This window comes from Schistocerca gregaria, chromosome 1 (assembly GCF_023897955.1).
Source record: "Schistocerca gregaria isolate iqSchGreg1 chromosome 1, iqSchGreg1.2, whole genome shotgun sequence".
Taxonomy (NCBI): Eukaryota; Metazoa; Arthropoda; class Insecta; order Orthoptera; family Acrididae; genus Schistocerca; species Schistocerca gregaria.
In genome coordinates this window covers 1068543718-1068568136 of record NC_064920.1, presented here as the reverse complement: position 1 = coordinate 1068568136, position 24419 = coordinate 1068543718, and the positions used below count along the sequence as shown (strand labels likewise).

The 24419-nt window shown below is 37.7% G+C and overlaps 1 protein-coding gene across 1 annotated transcript in view; it reads left to right on the top strand.

The window, feature by feature from the left end:
- The window catches only part of LOC126281494 (ADP-ribosylation factor-like protein 13B), a 187673-nt gene that overhangs the window by 49705 nt on the left and 113549 nt on the right, over positions 1-24419 (top strand). Inside the window, exons 2-4 of the mRNA XM_049980503.1 lie at positions 1046-1116; positions 1215-1348; positions 16872-16987. Coding sequence (XP_049836460.1) covers positions 1343-1348; positions 16872-16987 — 122 coding nt within the window. The 5' untranslated portion in view covers positions 1046-1116; positions 1215-1342. The remainder of the gene's footprint in view (positions 1-1045; positions 1117-1214; positions 1349-16871; positions 16988-24419) is intronic.

The window sequence follows — 24419 nt, the reverse complement described above, 5'->3', positions numbered from 1 at the left end:
GCCTCATTTCCAGTATGTAGGATATCAAAGATCAGTTACAACAGTTGTGAGCCAATTTTCCTTGGTAGTGGATGCACTGTCTTTATGGCACCTTTCCCTGCTGAATAAATGCATCCATCCTGACCAGAAGGGGTGCAACATCAAACTGATAAGTGGACTCAAGTTCTTTGTAAGTTTGAATCAGTCTTGTAATCAGTCTATCTACATCACATACTCTCTCAATCCCTGAAGTTTCAAGTGTTTTTCGGCCCATCTGGGCACTTTACTTTTTTTGTCAGGCAGTGTACAATACTTCTCATACATGCCACATCTGTCAAATGTGTTCTGGTACCTAAAGTTGGCAGCTTAGTACTAAATGAACTATTGTATAAGCTCTAGAACACCATTGGACAGAATCCCAAAAAACCAGTGATGTATGTAAGGCATAAATAAATAAATAAATAAAAAATAAATAAATAAAAAATCGTATCAGAATCTTCAAGTCTGAACTGAATAACTCTGTTATTGTTTTATCTTTCGGTAAACATTTTTAGTAGCTTCTGCAGCTGGACCTGCATATCCTTTGCACTGTCTTATGAACTGAAGCATAACGTATTCCCAAGAGTTATTCATATATTGATTATTTCAGTAAATTTTTAAACTTTAAATAACATCTGACCAATAACAGTTATTTGTCTTCCTGTCCCTATGTCATCCTCACTTTCATCCTCATTCACAAGAGTGGTATAAAATCTTCAGCATTCTATCGTTTTCATAGGCACATAATACACAGACCTACATAGCAAGTGAAGCAAGTATATTTGTGATTCAGACAAAAATGCACAATGTTTTGGTGTTGAAGTTATTGGTATTAATAATTAGAACATCATAAACAGTCTGTTATAGGTTTATGTTAAGTTTCGAGTGTGTCTCAGAACTTACTAATGTTTTTTTTTTTGGTTCTGCCATGTTTATATACATTTAAATATTCTCAAACTATAAACTTGATTTTATTATTCTTTTGTTTACAGTCTACTACATTTACAGCTTATATTTTCTTTTACAGGAAAATTGTTTTAATTCTTGTTGGACTTGACAATGCAGGGAAAACTACAGTAGTCAAAAGACTTACAGGAGGTAAGAATTTTGAGAACAATATTTTTATCACTTGTTGTTTTTTCTGTTACAACACCAGTGGTGTTTGAGAATAAGATAATATTGTTATTTTGTTCCAGAACCAGTGAAAACGGTCTTACCTACAGTTGGATTCTCCTCTGCTTCTCTGAAGTACAAAGGCTATAATGTCAAAATTTATGATTTGGGAGGAGGTCGACAAATAAGAGGGATATGGCCAAAATATTTCATGGATGTAAGTGAGATACATGCATACATTTCAGGTAGTAAGGAAAATATGCTGAAATGTAGGTGATTATGGAATATTTGTTAACATCACAAAATATGTGATACTGAATATTAAAACCTTGTTGTTGCAAGTGATTCAAGTTTCATCATCATCAGGGGATTTGCCAATATCAGTTCTTCACATTCTATTCATTTCACTTCGGTATTCCTTCATCCTTTCACTGAGTTTCTTTCTCCTTTTCTTAGACCACTTAAAGCCAGTATTCTTTTTTCTGCCTTAATGTACTTTCATTTGCAAGACTTTTGTTTTTAAATTATCATTATGTATTGGTTCAGCTTCTCTTATGTTCTTTCTTTGTAAATCTTTCTCTGTCTCTTGACCTAGCTTGATGTTTGCTAATACACTGACAGAAAAAAATTGCAACACCAAAACATAATTAATGTAGAGTAATGAAATTTTGGAAATATGTTTGTGTATGTAACATATTTGGTGATTAACGTTGTAAGATTACACATTAATGTAAGTGTGTGAGATAAACCATTGCAAATATGAAATTCTGGTACATTAATAACCAGTGTAACCACCAGAATGTTGAATGCAGGAATGTAAGCATGCGTTGTGTTGCATAGGTGCCAGATATCAGTTTGTGGGTTGGAGTTCCATGCCTTTTGTACTTGGTCGGTCAATACAGGGACAGTTAATGCAGTTTCTGGACGATGCTGGAGTTGTTGTCTGCAACGAACCATACAAATGTGGGCTTGGTTCCTGCTTTCATGTTGTATGATCGGCTCCAATTGAATGGCTCTGTCAGGAGGGTCAATATGGAACTAGATCAGCTGCTTCGGGCAGCTACCTTGTCAGGCATAGGTTTGGCTCCTGTTGATGGTATTAGTAGGTGGGACTTCACAAGACATGGCCTGCATCTCGATAGGAAAGGGAATGGTTAACTGGCTGGAATGATAGCAGAATCTTTAAGGGGGAGGGGGGGCACTGAAACTCATGAGAGTACTTTTTTAGGCTAAGATTAGTGTCCAATCATCTTACATGGATTGGAATTAAGCTTAATGAGAAGTTCAGAGAGGCTAGTACTAGAGACATTAAAATATCACAAAATTCTCATAACAGTACAGTGAAAAATAATGTTAGTATGTCATAAGATTCACATAAAAGAACAGTGAAAAATAATGTTAACATATTGCATCAGAACATCAGGTGATTAAAAAACAAAGTAGATGAGCGTCTTGTTTGTTAGGAAGATTTAAAAACTGAGGGTGGAATAGATGGACTATGCCTGTCTGAACATCGTACAGTCACAGGTATGGAAACAGTAATTGTAGTTGGATATAAGCTTCCAACACATTTAAGTAGAGACACTGTGGAGAGAGGAGAAGTTGCCATATATGTTAAAATCTGCCATAGTATGAAAAATTTGGAAACTAAAAAAAATTGCTTATAGCAACAAATAGAAGCATGTGCATCTGAGCTTAAACTAAACAATGGCACTTTTATAATTGCAGCTGTGTATAGGTCCCTACTGGGAAATTTGCAACTATTTTTGAAAAACTTGGATTCTTTGTTGTGCTGTCTGTCAGACAGAGGAAAGCAGATTATTGTTTGTAGGGATTTCAATGTAGATTTTCTGAAAGAATCCTATAGAAAGCTTGACCTTGAGTATTACTTGGTTCTGGCATCAGTTATTGTTTTCCTACTCAGGTGCTACAGGAAAGCAGCATACTGATGGATAATATTTTCATAGGCCAAGTTAAATTTAATCAAATAAAAACTTTTCTTGTGAAGAATGGTCTGTCTGATCATGATGCACAGCTAGTTACAGTATATGATATAGCTACATACAGTAATGCAAAACAGTCCTCCAAAGTAGTGTGTTCAATTAACAATTTAACAATGCATAATTTTAGGGAAGGCTTGAAACAGTTAGACTGGGATGAGGTGTACAGGGTACATGATGCTAATTTAAAATTTAACCTATTTCATGATATCTTTGTGAGTATATTTGAAAACAGTTTCTCTAAGAAAACGGTGAAACATAATTGTAAGAAACCATGTAAAAAGCCATGGCTTACTAAAGGGGTAGAAATATCTTGTAAACAGAAAAGTAATGATCCCAAAACAGCAAAACATTATAAAAACTAGAATGAGATTTTCACTCTGCAGTGGAGTGTGCGCTGATATGAAACTTCCTGGCAGATTAGAACTGTGTGCAGGACCGAGACTCAAACTCGGGACCTTTGCCTTTCGTGGGCATGTGCTCTACCAACTGAGCTACCCAAGCACGACTCACGCCCCATCCTCACATCTTTACTTCTGCCAGTACCTTGTCTCCTACCTTCCAAACTTTACGGAAGCTCTCCTGCGAACTTTGCAGAACTAGCACTCCTGAAAGAAAGGATGTTGCGGACGCATGGCTTAGCCACAGCCTGGGGGATCTTTCCAGAATGAGATTTTCACTCTGCAGTGGAGTGTGCATTGATATGAAACTTCCTGGTAGATTAAAACTGTGTGGCGGACTGAGACTCGAACTCGGGACCTTTGCCTTTCATGGGCTAGTGCTCTACCAACTGAGCTACCCAAGCACGACTCATGCCCCATCCTCACAGCTTTACTTCTGCCAGTACCTCGCCTCCTACCTTTGGGGACACATTATGAATTGTGCCTGGATAGCTTATTTTTAGGAAGATTGCCTTTGAAAGGCAAGATTCTGGGTTTGAGTCCCTATTTGGCATATTGTTTTAAACTGACAAGAAGCTTATCTGTCATGATAGCAGACAGTTTTTACCAGACCAGTATTTGAATCTGGATGTCTTTCTCATCATTAGCAATCATCTCATCAAACCAGGCCATGACTTTTTGAAAGACTTAATCATCTTCTTTGTTTGTTAAAGCTACTTAGTCACAAAATCCATTATTGCAGTTTTGGCTGTTTAAGCATTTCCAAGTGGAATATTGCAAAAATTTTGTTCTAGCACTTTTCAAAATTTTAAAGTATCTAATTCATACATATGTCATCATTACATGCATAGTCTGGACATTTTAATGTTACTGTTGTTGGGATCTATTTTTATAAATAAAATGAAATCACCCCAGAGCACCCTCCTTGTGACTTAGTACCATCCAAGACTGAAGCAACTGAATCACATTCTTCTGCCCATGTTTCGACTCCCTCTCATCTAGCCCTGAAATAAGGATAGCCTCCCCACTATCCTTCTTGCCCCTCATGCAGTGGTATTTTATCACCCAGTAAACCTTCACAATATTCTTCTCTGTCGCTATTCCACCTCTGGTACCAGCCCCGTGCTTCATACCACATATCCGTGCAGTAGATGAGATGCGAGATCTGTTCCAAACATCCTTCCACTACTTACTAGCCCTATCCTATCACAGGCATCTCGTATTCCATCAAAGGCAGGTGCCACCCTTGAAAGCCTATCCCCATGAACCATGGACCTTGTCGTTGGTGGGGAGGCTTGCGTGCCTCAGCGATACAGATAGCCGTACCGTAGGTGCAACCACAACGGAGGGGTATCTGTTGAGAGGCCAGAGAAATGCGTGGATCCTGAAGAGGGGCAATAGCCTTTTCAGTAGTTGCAGGGGAAACAGTCTGGATGATTGACTGATCTGGCCTTGTAACACTAACCAAAATGGCCTTGCTGTGCTGGTACTGCGAACGGCTGAAAGAAAGGGGAAACTATGGCCGTAATTTTTCCCGAGGGAATGCAGCTGTACTGTATGGTTAAATGATGATGGCGTCCTCTTGGGTAAAATATTCCGGAGGTAAAATAGTCCCCCATTCGGATCTCCGGGCGGGGACTACTTGAGAGGATGTCGTTATCAAGAGAAAGAAAACTGGCGTTCTACAGATCGGAGCATGGAATGTCAGATCCCTTAATCGAGCAGGTAGGTTAGAAAATTTAAAAAGAGAAATGTATAGGTTACAGTTAGATATCGTGGGAATTAGTGAAGTTCGTTGGCAGGAGGAACAAGACTTCTGGTCAGGTGACTACAGGGTTATAAACACAAAATCAAATAGGGGTAATGCAGGAGTAGGTTTAATAATGAATAGGAAAACAGGAATGTGGGTAAGCTACTACAAACAGCATAGTGAAAGCATTATTGTGGCCAAGATAGATACAAAGCCCACGCCTACCACAGTAGTACAAGTTTATATGCCAACTAGCTCTGCAGATGACGAAGAAATTGAAGAAATGTATGATGAAATAAAAGAAATTATTCAGATAGTGAAGGGAGATGAAAATTTAATAGTCCTGGGTGACTGGAATTCGTCAATAGGAAAAGGGAGAGAAGGAAACGTAGTAGGTGAATATGGATTGGGGGTAAGAAATGAAAGAGGAAGCCGCCTTGTAGAATTTTGCACAGAGCACAACCTAGTCATAGCTAACACTTGGTTCAAGAATCATAAAAGAAAGTTGTATACATGGAAGAATCCTGGAGATACTAGAAGGTATCAGATAGATTATATAATGGTAAGACAGAGATTTAGGAACCAGGTTTTAAATTGTAAGACATTTCCAGGGGCAGATGTGAACTCTGACCACAATCTATTGGTTATGAACTGTAGATTAAAACTGAAGAAACTGCAAAAAGGTGGAAATATAAGGAGATGAGACCTGGGTAAGCTGAAAGAACCAGAGGTTGTACAGAGTTTCAGGGAGAGCATAAGGGAACAATTGACAGAAATGGGGGAAAGAAATACAGTATAAGAAGAATGGGTAGCTCTGAGGGATGAAGAAATGAAGGCAGCAGAGGATCAAGTAGGTAAAAAGATGAGGGCTAGTAGAAATCCTTGGGTAACAGAAGAAATATTGAATTTAATTGATGAAAGGAGAAAATTTAAAAATGCAGTAAATGAAGCAGGCAAAAAGGAATACAAACGTCTCAAAAATGAGATCGACAGGAAGTGCAAAATGGCTAAGCAGGGATGGCTAGAGGACAAATGTAAGGATGTAGAGGCTTATCTCACTAGGGGTAAGATAGATACTGCCTACAGGAAAATTAAAGAGACCGTTGGAGAGAAGAGAACCACTTGTATGAATATCAAGAGCTCAGATGGCAACCCAGTTCTAAGCAAAGAAGGGAAGGCAGAAAGGTGGAAGGAGTATATAGAGGGTTTATACAAGGGCAATGTACTTGAGGACAATATTATGGAAATGGAAGAGGATGTAGATGAAGACGAAATGGGAGATAAGATACTGCGTGAAGAGTTTGACAGAGCACTGAAAGACCTGAGTCGATTCAAGGCCCCGGGAGTAGACAACATTCCATTAGAATTACTGACAGCCTTGGGAGAGATAATCCTGACAAAACTCTACCATATGGTGAGCAAGATATATGAGACAGGCGAAATACCCTCAGACGTCAAGAAGAATATAATAATTCCAATCCCAAAGAGAGCAGGCGTTGACAGATGTGAAAATTACCAAAGTATCAGTGTAATAAGTCACGGCTGCAAAATACTAACATGAATTCTTTACAGACGAATGGAAAGATCAGTTTGGATTGCGAAGAAATATTGGTACACGTTAGGCAATACTGACCCTACGACTTATCTTAGAAGCTAGATTAAGGAAGGGCAAACCTACATTTCTAGCATTTGTAGACTTAGAGAAAGCTTTTGACAATGTTGATTGGAATACTCCCTTTCAAATTCTGAAGGTGGCAGGGGTAAAATACAGGGAGCGAAAAGCCATTTACAATTTGTACAGAAACCAGATGGCAGTTATAAGAGTCGGAAGGACATGAAAGGGAAGCAGTGGTTGGGAAGGGAGTGAGACGGGGTTGTAGCCTGTCCCCAATGTTGTTCAATCTGTATATTGAGCAAGCAGTAAAGGAAACAAAAGAAAGATTCAGAGTAGGTATTAAAATCCATGGAGAAGAAATAAAAACTTTAAGGTTCGCCGATGACATTGTAATTCTGTCACAGACAGCAAAGGACTTGGAAGAGCTGTTGAACGGAATGTGTGGGGTGGCGTATGGAAATAATTGTTAATGATAATAAAATGTGGTGTAGAAAAGATGCATTTCCCGGCCGATGCACTATATGTGGGGCGGCGGGTAATTGAATAATGATAAATGTGGAATGTCTTTACTGGCACATGCACCATATGTGGGGCGGGGTATGGAAGTGTTTGTTATTAAATGTTTATATGATTTAATTAATGCTGTTGTTTCCCGTCCTCAACACTGGCTCTCTAACTACAATATTGGCAACCAGAAAGTGATTAGCAAAACGTGAAGCCTGTAATTAGACTTCCTAGTGCCCACTTCAACTGAGAAATATGCTTCTAGCTACAGTTTATAGCTCTAAGGAATTAGGAGATTGTCTGGGATTCATAATCAAAAATGATTCTTTCAAAAATGTTCACTATATTCTGAAAGTCACAGACCAAAAAGAATCCACACAATCCAACTACCAGAGCAGTTCAGAGTCTAATGCGCTGATGCAACTATAACTGTACAAATTAAATGTTTAAGTGAATGCTCGCCATAATTTGATGATAATGTTCATCAAACGCCACGCTAAATAATGGTAGAATGTCTGTCCCACGGTGGCACATGAAATATGACATACGCAAACTGAAGATAGATCATTAAAGTCATCCCAGAGTTAACACTTCACTCGAAAATGATTTCACGGTTACGCGTATCCCGAGTAACTTATTACGGCATCCGAGGCTGTTTATAGCAGTGATACCGACGCGACGTGACTCCTGACACAGATGATGCGCTAATCAGCATCTGGAGAGAACTGGGGCCTTATTCTCCTCGTGCAGCGTTCTTATATATAAAGCCGTGGTGCGGACGGCTAAGGGAACGCTTGATTAAATTCGCTGTCCCAACTAGCCGCTGGGCTAGTAATGCACCAATTTAAGTTATTAAATAAATCATTGCTTCCTTTGCTGATGGCCGATGAAGTTCTCAATTTAAATGTGCAATCAGCACACAGGTAAGTAATCATAATAGAAGTTTGACGTGGCTAAGTCCAATATTTGGGATGAGAGAATTAATTTAATTACACTATACGCAGTAGACGAGCTCTGAACTTGCCCTTTGGAGATATGCTATCACTATAGTTTTATAGTTATTCAGTTAAAACTTCTCACATCTTTATGATTGTAGCATATCTCCCTTCTATTGAAATTTAAACACCCTAGCTTTATTCTTTCACCTACTTAATCTATCTTGCTTCCTTAATTTTTAAGACAAAAACCAGAAAATCATGAATTTCAACTAAAATTTTAATTTGTGAGATCCAGAATACTGTTTCCACCAAATTATTATGCAAAAGGAATCTAAATATAAATTTTTAATCTCTAGCTCTTTTCTGTTGCGCCAATGTTTTTTACAGAAAAACGTCTAAATTTCGAAAGTGGTTAAAGTTATTGAACTTATATTCAGCACATAATGATATAGTATTACTCCTGACATGCTAGCAACGTTTCAGGTTATTTACTTCATTTTTAAAGTATTGCGCAACATTTATAACATCAGAGCTAGTTACAGCAGACTGGCTGGCACACAATGGAAAGACTGCTGTGAATTTTATATGGCGTGAGTAGGCTGCTTCTCTACAAATGGACACTGTCTTGAAAGGAGGATATAAGATGAACATCAACAAAAGCAAAACAAGGATAATGGAATGTAGTTGAATTAAGTCGGGTGATGCTGAGAGAATTAGATTAGAAAATGAGACACTTAAAGTAGGAAAGGGGTTCTGCTATTTGGGGAGAAAAATAACTGATGATGGTCAAAGTAGGGAGGATATAAAATGTAGACTGGCAATGGGAAGGAAAGCATTTCTGAAGAAGAGAAATTTGTTAACATGGAGTATAAGTTTAAGTGTCAGGAAGTCGTTTCTGAAAGTTTTTGTATGGAGTGTAGCCATGTATGGAAGTGAAATATGGACGATAAATAGTTTGGACACGAAGAGAATAGAAGCTTTCGAAATGTGGTGCTACAGAAGAATGCTGAAGATTAGATGGGTAGATCACATAACTAATGAGGAAGTATTGAATAGGATTGGGGAGAAGAGAAGTTTGTGGCACAACTTGACTAGAAAAAGGGATCGGTTGGTAGGACATGTTCTGAGGCACCAAGGGATCACCATTTTAGTATTGGAGGACAGCGTGGAGGGTAAAAATCGTAGAGCGAGACCAAGAGATGAATACACTAAGCAGATTCAGAAGGATGTAGGTTGCAGTAGGTACTGGGAGATGAGAAAGCTTGCACAGGATAGAGTAGCATGGAGAGCTGCATCAAACCAGTCTCAGGACTGAAGACCACAAGAACAACAACCTTTGAAAGTGATCAAGTGATCTATAAAATTAACTGAAATCACTGTGCAGTCTAAGAAGTTGTCCGTTTAGTTTCCATTGCAATCCAAATGTTTTCTGCAGATGTCCAAGCACGTTTAAATTAACTGAAATCACTGTGCAGTCTAAGAAGTTGTCCGTTTAGTTTCCATTGCAATCCAAATGTTTTCTGCAGATGTCCAAGCACGTTTGTTTGTGCAACTGTGAGAGTTGTCTTGGGACCCATCTTGCACTAACTTCATGAAACCCAAGTCTGTTGTGGATTATTTCGTAGGCAGTACCATGACTAATTTGCAGATCATGTGCCACTTTACCAATAGTTAATCGTCTGTCCAAGAGAATCATTTCACATAAATGCTCAATAGTTTCTTCATTTGTGGTGGTAAATGGTCCTCCAGCTCCTTCATTGTGCGTAACACTTGTTCGACAATTTCAGAATTTTTCAATCCATTCATAAAGACTCCGTTGGGGCAAACACTGTTCCTGTACTGTAATGAAAGTCTTTGATGAATTTTGGCCCCTGACACACCTTCTGACCTCAAAAAACAGATTACTGAACATTGCTCTTCTTTGGTGCAAATAGGCAGCAGATCAGCCATGATTATCAGCATGGCAGCAATAACGAAACTAACCTAGCAGCTTGAAAATTTGCAAAGATATAACAACAAATAAACAAAGCATCATCAAAGTAAAACGACAGAACTAGCAATATAAACAGAAATGTAACTAAATTGCAGATAGTAATTGACTTACCCTCGTATATTGTACAAGTCACAGTTTGGGTTTCTTAAAGTTCTGATATGGAGAAAGCTATTTACACTTACAGGTAGAATGTACATAAGTCATTAGATATAAATTAGAGAGTACTGGCATATTCTGTGAGCTGTCAAAAGCCTTTGATTGTATGAACCACAACATTCTGTTAAGTAAATTAGAATGTTATGGTGTCATTGCTGCGTAATGGTTTGGGTCTTATCTAACTAACAGTAAACAAAGGGTGTAGTTCTGAAATACCTGTGCAGTAAACAGTCAGTCTTCATTCGATTAGTAATTAACTACATGTGCTGTTCCTTTTGCAGATTATACAAACATTGCAATAAGTAGCAAGTCAAGTATAGATTTAGAAATAGCTGCTAATCAGATTTTTACTGACATTAATAAATGGTTTAAAACTAATTCATTGTCATTAAACTTTGAAAATACCCATTATATGCAGTTCAGAACCTGTAAGAGATTTCCTTCCAGCATCTTTATAACATATGAAGACATGCAGATTGAAGAAATAGAGAGTGTTAACATTTCTGCGATCACAACTTGATAATAAATTCAGTTGGGAAGGGAATACCACAGAATTGCTGAATCAGCTAAACACGTCTGTATTTGCAGTGAGAATGATATCAAATGTAGAAGGCGTAAATATATATATATATAAAAAAAAAAAAAAAAAAAATTTGCATACTTTGCTTACTTTCATTGTATAGTGTCATACAGGATCATATTCTGGGGTATCTCATCAAACAGAGCAGAAGTTTATGCAAAAGTGTGTAATAAGAATCATTTGTGATGTAAATTCCAGAACATCATGTAGAAACCTATTCAAGGAACTTTGTATTTTAACCACTGCTCCTCAGTATATTAATTTCTTAATGAAATTTGTTTCAAGTAATATATCTCTATTTCCAACCATTAGCTCAATACATAGTATCAATACTAGAAATAAGAACAGTGTACATAAAGACCTAAAATCACTTATCTTGGGCCAAAAAGGGATCCAATATTCAGGAACACACATTTTCATTAAATTGCCGGCAACTGTTAAAAACTTGGTTTCTGAGAAAGCACGGTTTAAACATAGTTCGAAAGACTTTTTGACAGGCAAGTCCTCATACTCTATAGATGAATATCTAACAGGGACTGTTAGACCAACTTTAGCAAAAATGTCAACAGAACTTGGTAAGGACAGCCAAGATTAGGTATTTTGTGTATTATAAGTTTATTAAAAGTGTGTATTATTGTTTAATTCTGTAAATATTAGCAGTTCTAGTCCATTGAATTTCAGGCAGGCAGCTGTGTAAATAAAATTTTTTCCTCTGATATTTCAGCTGCTTATAATCCGGCTATCCTCAGAGTGAGTCGCAAGACTTGTGACTCACTCTGAGAATGGCCAGATGATAAAAAAGCCGAAATATCAGTGGAGGACATTTTATTATGGCTGCATGCCCAAAATGTAATGGACTATTCATTATGCTGCAAAAAGTTGAAACTATACATTAGCAGTTCCTGTTTACTGTAATGTATTCACTTGTTTTGACAATCTCCTGGCAAATGATCAGGGTATTGTATTTAAATGTTTTATGATTTTTATGTTATTCTCTCTGACATGTTCCACACCTACGAGAATCATCTCATTTTTGCGTCTATGGAACAAAAACTGCGTCTAATCTAAGAAAACACACATGCTCATCTGCGGTTGCATGTACAAACACCCACACCCACACCCACACACACACACACACACACACACACACACACACAAACAAAGAGACAATGGTCATGTGTGTGAGCTGCATGACTGTGTGTTGCTCGCGTGTGTGCATGTGTGTGTTTTCTAATTCAGAAGAAGGCTGTTTGGCCAAAAGCTTACTTGTTTAGCAATCTTTTTGTTGCGCCTGTCTTCGACTCAACGTTTCCATTATACGGTGAGAAACAATCTATTATTTTCGTGATATTGTTAAGAAGTTTCAGTTGCAGAGAAACATGAACATGGATGTCAACAGAATGCTTACCAGAATTGAGACAAACAGACAATTGAACACCAGTACAGAATCCAAGAATTGAATAGTTGATGTCTGGTACTTGGTGTACACACACACACACATACACAAACACACACACACACACACACACACACACACACACACACACATACTGTAGTAAGGGCTGAACAGACCTGTTCCATCGCATAGTTGGACATAAGCACACTGTAATAGGATTTGAATATAGACTGGCACCATACAAGGACATGAGTATGCTGCCACATTGAGATGATTAGCACACAAATGAGGGTGATGTTGAAAAACATATGAACAGTTGAGAAGGGTGATACATGACTACAATGAAATGAATGAGAATGCTTCAAGAAAAACTGAAACACATTTGAAGACCCAGCCTCATCGTTGTTAACATGTCCACACCCTGCCAACCATGGGAAGAGGACCCACCATGCCTGCATTGTCTGGACAAAATGCGATGTGGCATGGAAGCATAGGGCTCAGCATGGTGGAGGGGAGGCAGGTAGGTGATGGATGAGACCAGGAGCTGGCACAGTAGCTAGGGAACTGTGAGCAGGCACTGAAGAGGGCCAATCTTGAGCAAGCACTGCACTGAAAAACCACACAAACTATAATTGTCACATATATTATGAAACCATGATCATCACCACCAACTATAGTATAAGGCAGATATAGGAAAAGCCCCAAACTTGAAATCGTTCTCCTTGCTGCCAGTTGCATTAATGCTTGGCGATATGCTGTGCCCATGGTTTGACTGATATTCATGTTTTGGAGTGATAACTGTTTGTTTATTGACCAAGAATTAAACTCAGTACAGATTTGTAGGACAAGGATCCACACACGAGTACAACTGAAATGTCCTTTTGTAACATTGTGTAGCAGAGGCCACTATGACAGAGCCACGATTGTCAGTAGTGGCGATGACCTGAGAAGTGGGCCTTCTGGAGCAGCTGTTGCATGGCAGTAGCTGTGATCCTGGTGAAGGCTGCAGATCCAGTGTAGTGGGGCCTTCCAGAACGAGTGACATATGGCCAGCAGCTGTGATCCTAGTGAAAATGCAAGATGACACGACTGCTGGTTAGCAGCAGTAGCAGGCTTTGTGGTCTGAAGTGTAGGCTCGAGAGTGGCTGGCAGGTGGTTTGGCGACCTAAATACCCATCAGCAGAGGAATACAGTTGCAGTGGCTTGTGGACACGTGACTGCACGGATGCGAATAGGGACTCGTGACTGCAGCACTGTTCACTGCGACCTGCATACATTGTATCAACACTTCTTGCACATCCAGATGCTGTAGTAGCTGCCAAAGGCTTGGCGTTAAACAGCTCAGTGACTCTTCTGTTGGTGACAACTTTCAGGGGCTGTGCGTGGCTCACAAAGCATTTGCATGAGTGTGGTGGCTGTATTTGCAGGGGCCCAGCCCAGTGTGTACTACAGTGAGTTTTGCCCAAAAAATTGTAAAATGTTACAGTAGAATTATTTCTCTGTCAGAATGAGAAATTGTTCTTAGTGCAAAGGATGCTGAACACAGTTTCTGGAGGAGCTGTACAATTTGCTCATTCTATCTTAAGTGATTGTCCATCTGGATGCTTAGGAATTTTTTACGTGGTGTTTCACTAATTTTGTGATTGTTTGTGTACATTTGAGGAACAAGGTTGTTTTCTGTGAACCATTTGTATATTTTGTTAGTGACTGTGTGGGCTGTACTCTGTATTGTACAATTGGGCCCTTTGATCAGAATAATTGTATCGGCAAATATCATTATTTTTGACCATTATTAATTTTAAGGTGATTAATGTAGAATTTGAAAACCCATAGCCCAATGTCTGATGCCACAGTGTGGAATCAAATACCATAGCAAAGTCACAAAAGTTCACCTTGATGACTTCTGAAATTTAGTTCACCTAGAATTTAATTTGTTAGAGCTGTACTAAATATGATCTCTCCATGGAGTGCCCTTTACAAAAGTCAAACTATGAAGGCATTAATGGTACATTTCATATGGTGTGGCTATAAATACAACCCTTACACTATTCTCTCAAATACCTTTGAAAATAATAATAGCAGAGAGATAGGGCAATCATTTGTCTACCTTTCTGAATTGGCATCACTACTACATGTTTTATTGTATCGGAAAATACCTTTCTCTTTATTGACTAGTTATACAGATAGCACACCAAGCCTGCACGTGATTTTAAAATCTTACTTCACACACCATCATGTTCTAAAGACTGAGTATTTTTAAATAATTTTATGATTTCCAAATTTTCTGTAGGACTCGTGCTATTGAAGGGAAGTGCTTTTTTTGTGTAGTTTGCATTTGATTAAGCAAGTCTGTGGCTTTTGTGAGAGACTATTGTGGTTTCCTATTTTTTTTGGCTACAAAGAGAAAGATATCTGTTCCATTACAAGATACCTGTGACATCTGTAGTGGTCCTGATATTGTGTTCCTATTTGTCTCATTTACTTGGTGTTGCATGTGGTTTTTACTTTTGTGTTTAATTTGCAATTTTTTGTACATAATAGATTTTGGCCTTAGTGAGTCATTGTAATGTAAGGATTTTATAATATCTCTTGTAATCTAACTTCAATGATAGATCCATACTAGCACTCTGTTCTGTGTACAGAGCCCTGTTTTTAAAAATGTGATCGTACCTGTTAAGCACTCTGTCCTTCCACTTAAGGTTGATTTGATTTTTATCTGTGTTCAGGGGAAGCAGGCATCACAGTATATGAGAGAAGAATTTCTTGTTCCCATTGTGTCTGGCTCATATATTTCCTCTCATTGTTGCTCTTTGGAACCATTTATAAACGTGCTAGTGGATTCAGTATTTATTATTCTAACATATTTAACTTGATATTAATGTACTTCTTTTTAGATATATCATTTCCATCATGATCAAATAGGCCATTTAGTACAACCTGGATTTTTGTTTCACTTGCGGGGTTCAGGAATAGATTATCTGTAGTGTTCTTACTGGCTCCAGCTTCTTGAGAATGAGATCATGGGGAGTAAATTGAAAGTGGATAATCCAGTAGTTTCTGGTTGTCTGGTTGTCATTACGTTAAAGAAAATTAATCTCCACGTACTAGGCTGGATGACATGCCTGGATAAGCAGTCAACACAAGGATCCAGAAATGAGTCTTGGTCTGACACAGGTGTTTGATCTTTTCAGGAAGTTTCATAACTGTGTAGACACTGCAGATGTAAAACCAACATTCTGGATTATTCTCATTACTTTTCTGGTATTGGCACACCATTTTTTGTTGATATTGGACAAAGATATTGTTTATAAATTGAGTTTTTTTCATTTTGCGGTGGTGTGCTTGTGCGCCTGTTGCGTTTGCAGTGGGTAAGTGCCAGAACAACAATGTAATAAACTATTGTAGAGTAAATGCCTTAATTTTCCTATTGCAGTAATAAGAATATGTAAAGCGGATTGTGAGAATTGAATATGTTTCAGTTGTTAGTACAATTTTTTGTAATCTTTAGTATTCTTAAAGGTGACTCACTAAAGTAGTTAATTTTAAATATGAAAAGAGAATTATTCATGGTTTGTTACAAGGTTCCAATGTAAAAGCTATCTAATGGCTGCAACACACTAACTATACTAAGGTTTATTTGCAATAATACCTGTCAGTTGTATCTTGTATACCATTTAAAGTGGATTCGCACTGTTTAGAATACGTCCAGCATGTGTGAACAGTTGTACTATTGTGTGCCGTGTTTATATGAAGCAACAAGAAACAGTGAACCATATGTATATGGATACAGCTTGTTGCACAAGGTGCTTTATGTTTTTAAATATTTTAATAATGACAAACCTTTTGTAATGTGCGAGGTCAGCATAAAATGAACATGATTTACAACAAAAAATTTTAAGGTATGTAAATGTACAGGTCCACTTCCAGTTTTTATAATACCAATGTAAAACTCTTATATCAAAAGCTACACCTTTATTTATGAGTCATACTCCATGTGTATGGACTTCCTCACAGACCTGAAGATGTCAGCATAGATTGTTGAAACCAGGTGTCTTAAATTAAAAAAAAAAATATTTTATGCAATCTTGCGTGTTGAATAGTGTTTATATATCATTGGAGCCATTTATACACAAAACATTTTTTCTTATATTGTACATATTGCAGTTATTTTACGGGACCTGTTCTAATACAGTTGTTTGCAGGGAACCAGATAAAATGAATGAATTAATTAAAAGAAGTAATTTTTGAGATTATCTTCAAAGAAAATATCACCAATTATTATATTTAAAAATGAACTTTCATGAAGATGTGTTAATCCTTGGGTGAAATTACATATTCAACATTTTCACAACTTTTTATATTCTGTAAATGTGTATATTTCAATTAAACAGTTGTTTACATTTACAGGCTCATGGTGTGATATTTGTTGTTGATGCAAGTGATATTGCAAGACTTGAAGAATGTAAATTAGCATTTGAAGGTCTCCTTTCCCATGAAAAGCTGACGGGAAAACCTGTTTTACTGTAAGTGTTACACATTAACAAAAACTTATTTTTTTCAGGTCATTAGTTTAGTCTAGTTTTGTTAACTGCATGTTCCATGGATCATAAATGTGACTTCTTGGTATGATGTGAAATGAGTCAATTTTATAATTGTATTACATCTTCTCAGTGAGAAATGTGGCAACATTATTGTCTTAAGCTAGTTTTCTTCAGTGATTTATAATTAACTAATTCAGTCTCTCTCTCTCTCTCTCTCTCTCTCTCTCTCTCTCTCTCTCTCTCTACAACACACACACACACACACACACACACACACACTATTTTTATGGATGAATACCTCTCATGCCACACAAAGGCCGAATGATGTGTAGGGTTAGTCATTTCCCCTTCTACTGTTATATTCATGAATGTTATTGTTGTTTTTGTAGTGTGGTTGATTGTTGACAACAGACTTCACAAGGGAGTAGAAGTAACATGAGGCTCTTGTCCACATGGCCAAATGTTTAAAGAGTTGTCTACAAGAGGCTTTAGAAAGGTCATCACATTTTTATTCTTATTCACATGTCTGTGTGATGAACATTTTTTTTTTTTTTCCCCTTGATGTGTGATTTTGGTCTTCCCTGTTGTGCAATTATTTTGAAATTCAGCCAGGTGGCATCATCCAAATGCTGTTACATTTTGGTAAACTCACTTGTCGGTGTCTTCAGGTAGTCCTGTTGGGCACCATCTTACATACCCCCTCCTGTCTCTCCTTCTGTCAATCATGAGACCTTGGTGCCTGGGTGCAGGTCCACTGCCCATGTGGTGGGGATAGGGCTCTAGTGGGACCCAAGCTGCAGCCCTCAGTCTAAGTGCTGATGCCACAGAGCTCACATTACTGTTGGAGTGTAAGCTCTTCTATGTGGTGTGGTCTCAGCTCTTCAGTTGGCATGGCAAGAATGGATCTTCCCAAGGACTGCCATTGTGCTTTGAGTGCGCTGAAGGCTAGCTCCCAGGGCATGCTTAGTTGGGAACCCTTTGTTTATGTATTAGTTATTGTGTCACCAGATCTCTGTAAGTGCAGTCTCAAAATCTGTTTGCCTGTTTTAAAAACTTAGAACAATCATAATTCACACATTTAGTGATACAGCACTCTGTGACAGATAAGTGACTTGGTTGATGTTTTTCTATCTGGTGTCTGTAATCTATGCATCTTTTCTCCATGGTCCAGAATGTCTGGCATGTATACTTTTTGTTGCATAGGCATGGGATGTGACAGACTCTTAATTTTCTGAGTTATAGGTTGACCTTAACAGACCTCAACAAATGGTGAACGAAATACACACTTCACATTATATTTCTGGATCCTCTCAATTTTTACTGATGTGTCTCTCACACATGGGATAAACAGACATTGTCACAACAGGTTTCTCTTCCCCTGGATCTGGTGGTGGCTGTAACCATTCTTCCAGAAATTGTATGGTTGTACTGCATTTATGCAGCAAAACTGTCTTGCTCAGAAATTCCACGAGCTTTTTGACTAGTGCACTGCGGATGCCTTCTCATAAGGGAGCATGGCAGCTGGCGGCATGAAAGTATAAATTTGTTTGTGTTAATTTTCTGCACACGCTGTATCTTAGTGTACATCTGGTATTTGCTTGACTGATACATCCAGGAACATAAGTTGATTGTTTTCTTTAGTCTCCATCATGAATATGATATTTTGGCTCAGTGAATTCACATGATTCAAAAAGTCTTGTAGGTGCTGTTGTATTCGTGTCTAGATGATGAACGTATCATCCCCATTTCTGAAGAATCAGGATGGTTCATGGAGTGCTGAGTTAAGGGCTTTTTCTTCAAAACATATTGGCTATGATTGGTAATAGTGGGCAACACATTGCCACTATGTTGGTTTGTTCATAGTAATTACTGTCAGACAGGAATGAGGTAGACACGAGAATGAATTCAAAAAAGTTTTTGTCATTGACAACCTCAAGTTCTCTTCTACAAGGTTAAGTCAGTGCTAATCAAACAATGGAAAATCCCGGATAGAATGTAACAATATTATGAGAAGCAAAGTTGCTACTCACCATATATTGTAGATGCTGAGTCGCAGATAGGCACAACAAAAAGACTCTCACAATTAAAGGTTTCGGCCATTGCCCTTCATCAACAATAGACACACACACACACACACACACACACACACACACACAGACAGACACATGCACACACACATACACACTCATGCAATTGGAATAATTAATGTCATTTTTTCTTCTGGTATTGTAATTATGTACATTACTGTTCTTTTTGACAGTAGGTGGTTATTGACGATGTATTAGGGAATTTTTAATTTTTTAATTTTTGATAGGATTTATTTTCTGTACCATTAGCTAGTTTTCAAACCTTTGCAGGCTCATCATCAGGTAAAGTTATAACAGGAACATTACCTGGACTACGTGCAGGTCATGGTTCTGGCAGAAATAACAGAAATTTAGTCATTGGTAATGAAAAGTTTATGAAATGAAAGAGTTGTGATAATGAAAAGTTTATGGAACGAAGAAGTTGTTATAACAACTTGTCACGCAGCAAGCTGCATTATTTTTACTTCCCCTCTTGTTTTGCCATCTGCCTCCTCAAAATTCATTTTGTTCTTAACTAATTACCATTAACATATGTGAATATAATCTACATTTTCATAAAAGAGTAAGGTTGGCCCTCAGTTTTAGAGAATTTAACACCAGATCTATTTTGTGCTTAGCTTTAGGTGTGCAATTAATTTTCTAATTTATTTTGACTATTCCTAATTAGTATCTTTCATTATAGGGCGAAATCAGTAATTGTTTTGTAACTTGAATTCTATTGTTGACTTTTTAACAAATATAAATTCTGTACTAATTATGGACACCTGGAAGACGAAATACTAGTAATCTTAAAGTATCTTATTTGGCTTCATTCAAAAACATGTTAGCAAAGCCAGCCCTTAATTAATTCCAAAGTAATTAACAGTTTTGTCAAAAGTATTGTTTGCATAACTATGTATGTTAATTTCATTATTTAAACAAATAATTCAGCATAAACATTGCAGTTGAAGAAACTGTTAAAAAACAGAAGTTTCCCGGTGTATTCAGTTAATTTAATGAGTTAAGTTTTAATTGTAATTTCTGTAAATTTAACTTCAAACAAAGTGTAGTTTCAGCACCTGTTATTGTGAAGATATGTAAGGGCCTGGTTTTTGGTCATCAGACAGCCAGTCCACAGCCAAGCTTCAGATTTGACTTAACTGTGAGATAAGTGTTATACAATTAGGCCGTGTGTTAAAACGACAGTGTCTGCTCCATACATACCTTTCTGTTCTTCAAGAACTGTGAACTTTGTGGTTAGGTTTTTAGTGCTCGTAGATGTTCAGTAGTAAACTATTGTAGCAGTATGTGGAGGTTTACCTGAAAACTATTAATGAGGCTTATCGAAAGTAAAACGACAGTGTACTGGCCATATAACTGTGTAATATTGGGGGGGTTGTGAACAGTGAAAGTAAAAGACTGAAACGCAACTGTCCATCTGTCAGCTACATTATTTAAAGTAGTTTGTGTTGTACTTCCACAACCCATTTTTCAGGCAGTATGTCGACACAGGACAACAAATGAAGAAACAAAGTAGGCGAACTGCTAAAAACTCTTCTGATTCATGCATTTTTCTTTACCAGTAACTAAATTTCCATTATCACAACTCCTGTTTTATAAACTTTTCATTACAGTAACTAAATTTCTGATATTCCCACCAGCACCATGGCCACAGTGTCTATCTGCATACGATCCAAATAATGTTCTTGTAAAACTATCCATCTGATGATAAGCATGCAGTGGTTTGAAAACTAGTTAATGCTACAGAAAATAAACGATATCAAAAATTTAAAAAATTGACTAGTCACATATTATATCTGAATAAACTTCCAATTTAAATAACAGTTGCAGTTCACCGTATGCAGTGGGTATAGTGAAATTTAATGGGTTATTAACAACTAACTTCTTGAGGGAATAGATATACTGTGAAGCAGTGGTCAAAATGCCTAACTCTTTAAATATAACAATGAAAATGATCAATTATTGACAAAATTATTTAATTAGATAGATAAAAAATCTACCCACCAAGCAGCGGTAGAACACACACATAAAAGACGGTTGTAATTGGTAAGCTTTCGGAGCCGTGTGTTCTGCCACCACTTGGTGAGTAGATTTTTTGTTTATCTAATTAAATAACTTCTTAAACAGATATCTGCTAGATGAATTATGGATGAGCACCACATACTTTTTACGGAATATTTTTGAGCAATGAAAACTTTTTAAAGCTGAGCTACTCTAGAATATTATTCCATATGACAGTATTGAATGAAAGTACACAGAAGGTGTTAACTTACTGAGATGTATCATCACCAGTTACTTGAATGTAAATGAAACAAGGAGAAGGACTGAGACAGACTTAGTTCCTCCAATGCTAGGTAGCATATCAGGTAACAAGTTGCATCCAGTGAACTCTATCACCTGCCATGTTTACAGCTTCCAGCCAGTTTATGTCTATGCACTGAATACCCTTTGCGAATGTTCGTTTCCAACAGTTATAAGGTCTTCCTGTACTTATTTATCCATCTGTTGGTTTCCACAACAGTGCTGATTTGGGGGTTCTTCCATCTTTCATCTCATAACATGCCTCACAACCTTCAATCTTCTTTCAACAACAGTTTTGTGCAGGCTGCATAGACCACTTCTTCTCAGTGCTTCATCACTTGAAAAGTGGTCACAATAGGTGATCTTCAAAATTCACCTCAAGCATCACTGAGGAAAAGCATTGAGCTTGTGTGCCAATCTTTATGACATTTTCCAGGTCTCACATGCCTATATGGCTATTGCTAGTATGGTAGAGGAGTACAGCCAAAGCTTTGTGGACATATTTACAGAGTCAAATTGCCACATGGAGCACTTTCGTTGGAAGACTGCAGAAGCTTACCCAGTTCTGCTGGTGTCTGCATTTCCATCCCTGATATTATAGATAAGGCCACCGAGACATGGGAATTGGTCAACAGCTTGTAGTAATCTTCTGTTGCATTACAGTTTGAGTAGACACATTTCAACTTTTTAGGCACATCGTTTTTGTTTTATCACTATTTATTTTTAGCCCTACAGAACTGGCCACTCCATCCAGCTTGGTTGTTGTTAGTTGTAAACATTGTGGGGTTTCTGTAAAGAGGAAGGAATGGCAACAAAAACAATATCATACAGATGAACCAAAACACCAGTGACAAAATTTTAGAGGTTTTTCATGCTTTTTTTTTAATTTTTTATTTGCCAAGAGATGTTTGAAAAGTCGGTGCAAAAATAACTACTTACATGTTTGGGGTAAACCATTTTTTATTTTTCGACATAGTCTCCTTTTATACTTATACACTTCATTCAATGCTGTTCTAATTTGTTGATCCCTTCCGAATAATAGGAATTGTCCAAGTCTTCAAAATAGCTATTAGTTGCTGTAATCACTTCCTCGTTTGAATAAAATCTTTGTCCTGCCAGCCATTTCTTCAAATTGAGGGACAAATAGGAGTCTAATGGATCCAAGTTTGGAGAATAGGGCGAATGTTAAACGAGTTTGAATCCTGTTTCCATTAATTTTGCGACCACAACTGCTGAGGTCTGTGCTGGTGCATTGTCGTGATGAAAGAGGACTTTGTTGTGGTCCAGTCGCCGGCGTTTTTCTTGCAGCTCGGTTTTCAAACAGTCCAATAAGGATGAATAATATGCACCTGTAATAGTTTTATCCTTCTCCAGATAGTCGATGAGGATTACCCCTTGCGAATCCCAAAGACAGTCGCCATAACCTTTCCGGCCGAAGGAATGGTCTTTGTCTTTTTTGGTGCAGATTCTCCCTTGGTAACCCATTGTTTAGATTGTTCTGTGGTCTCAGGAATATAGTAATGTATCCATGTTTCATCCACAGTGACAAAACAATGCTTAAAGCCCTGAAGATTCTTCCTGAACAGTTGAAAACCATCCTTACAACACTTCACACGATTCTGTTTTTTGTCAAGTGCGAGTAATCGCGGAACCCATCTTGCAGATAGCTTTCTCATGTCCAAATGTTTATGCAAAATATTATGTACTCATTTATTCAAGATGCCCACAGCACTAGGAATCTTGCGCACCTTAACTCTTCTGCCATCCACCACCATATCATGGATTTTATCAATGATTTCTGGAGTTGTAACCTCCACAGGGCATCCAGAATGTTCAGCATCACTTGTGCCCATATGCCCACTCTGAAAATTTTGAAACCACTTATAAACTGTTCTGATCGAAGGTGCAGAGTCACCATAATGTTTATCAAGCTTCTCTTTAGTCTCCTGAGGCACCTTTCATAAAGTAATCTTTAATCACCACACGAAATTCGTTTTCGTCCAGTTTTTGACAATAACTCAACTTCCTTGACTCACACAAATGCCAAACACAAAGAAATAGACCAATATGATTGAAACTTGGTGTACGCTCTTTCCAAAGATGCTACTAACTAAATATGACCTCTATATGCGCCGATGGTGCCATCTCTCAGACTTTGAACAGACTTTTCAAACACCCTTCGTATTGTGGTACAAGTGATCTGTTGTGTCTGTTAGTCATTTGAGAGTATTTGCATTTTGTTTGATTTCTTAACCCAGTTATTTTTATATCTGATGTGCAAATGTCAATACTATATGCTGCTGGTTTGTTTGGGAGTTGTTCCATTTGGTCTCATGGTGCTAACTGTTGATACTAGTAAAGCCGACATTATTCTTTGCCCTCTGCCTTGCATTCAGAAGTATTTAGTCCAGTCTTGGGCTTGTTTTTGTAGTGTTAGCTTTGTGTTAACTGTGATATGTGTCATTATGGATAGGTTTACTGATGAAGATTGAACTGAAATGCACTTAGTATATTGGTTGAAAGTATGCTATGGAAGAGTGTCACAATAACACTATGTTGAGATGTTTTGGTGTTATGGAGGTATTTTTCTAGAAATACGATAATCGGGCTATCAAACCAAATAAAACATAATTGTATTGTTAATTCATAGATAGACACAACAAAAAGACTTTCAAACAAGTAAGCTTTCGGCCAAAAAAGCCTTCTTCCAAATTAGACAAACACGTGCACACACACACACACACACACACACACACACACACACACACACACACACAACCTCTGGTGTCGGTGACTGAGACAGTGGTCACGTGTGTATAACTTTTGTGTGTGTGTTGTCTTACTCAGAAGAAGGCCTTTTTGGCCAGAGGCACATGTGTTTGACAGTCTTTTTGTTGTGCCTGTCTGCGACGCATTATCTCTGCTGTAAGGTGAGTAGCAGTTTATCCTTTTCATAATTTTGCCATTATTCCATCCTGGATTTTCCATTGTTTGTTAATTGTATTGTTACTTAGTAACAAGCCACC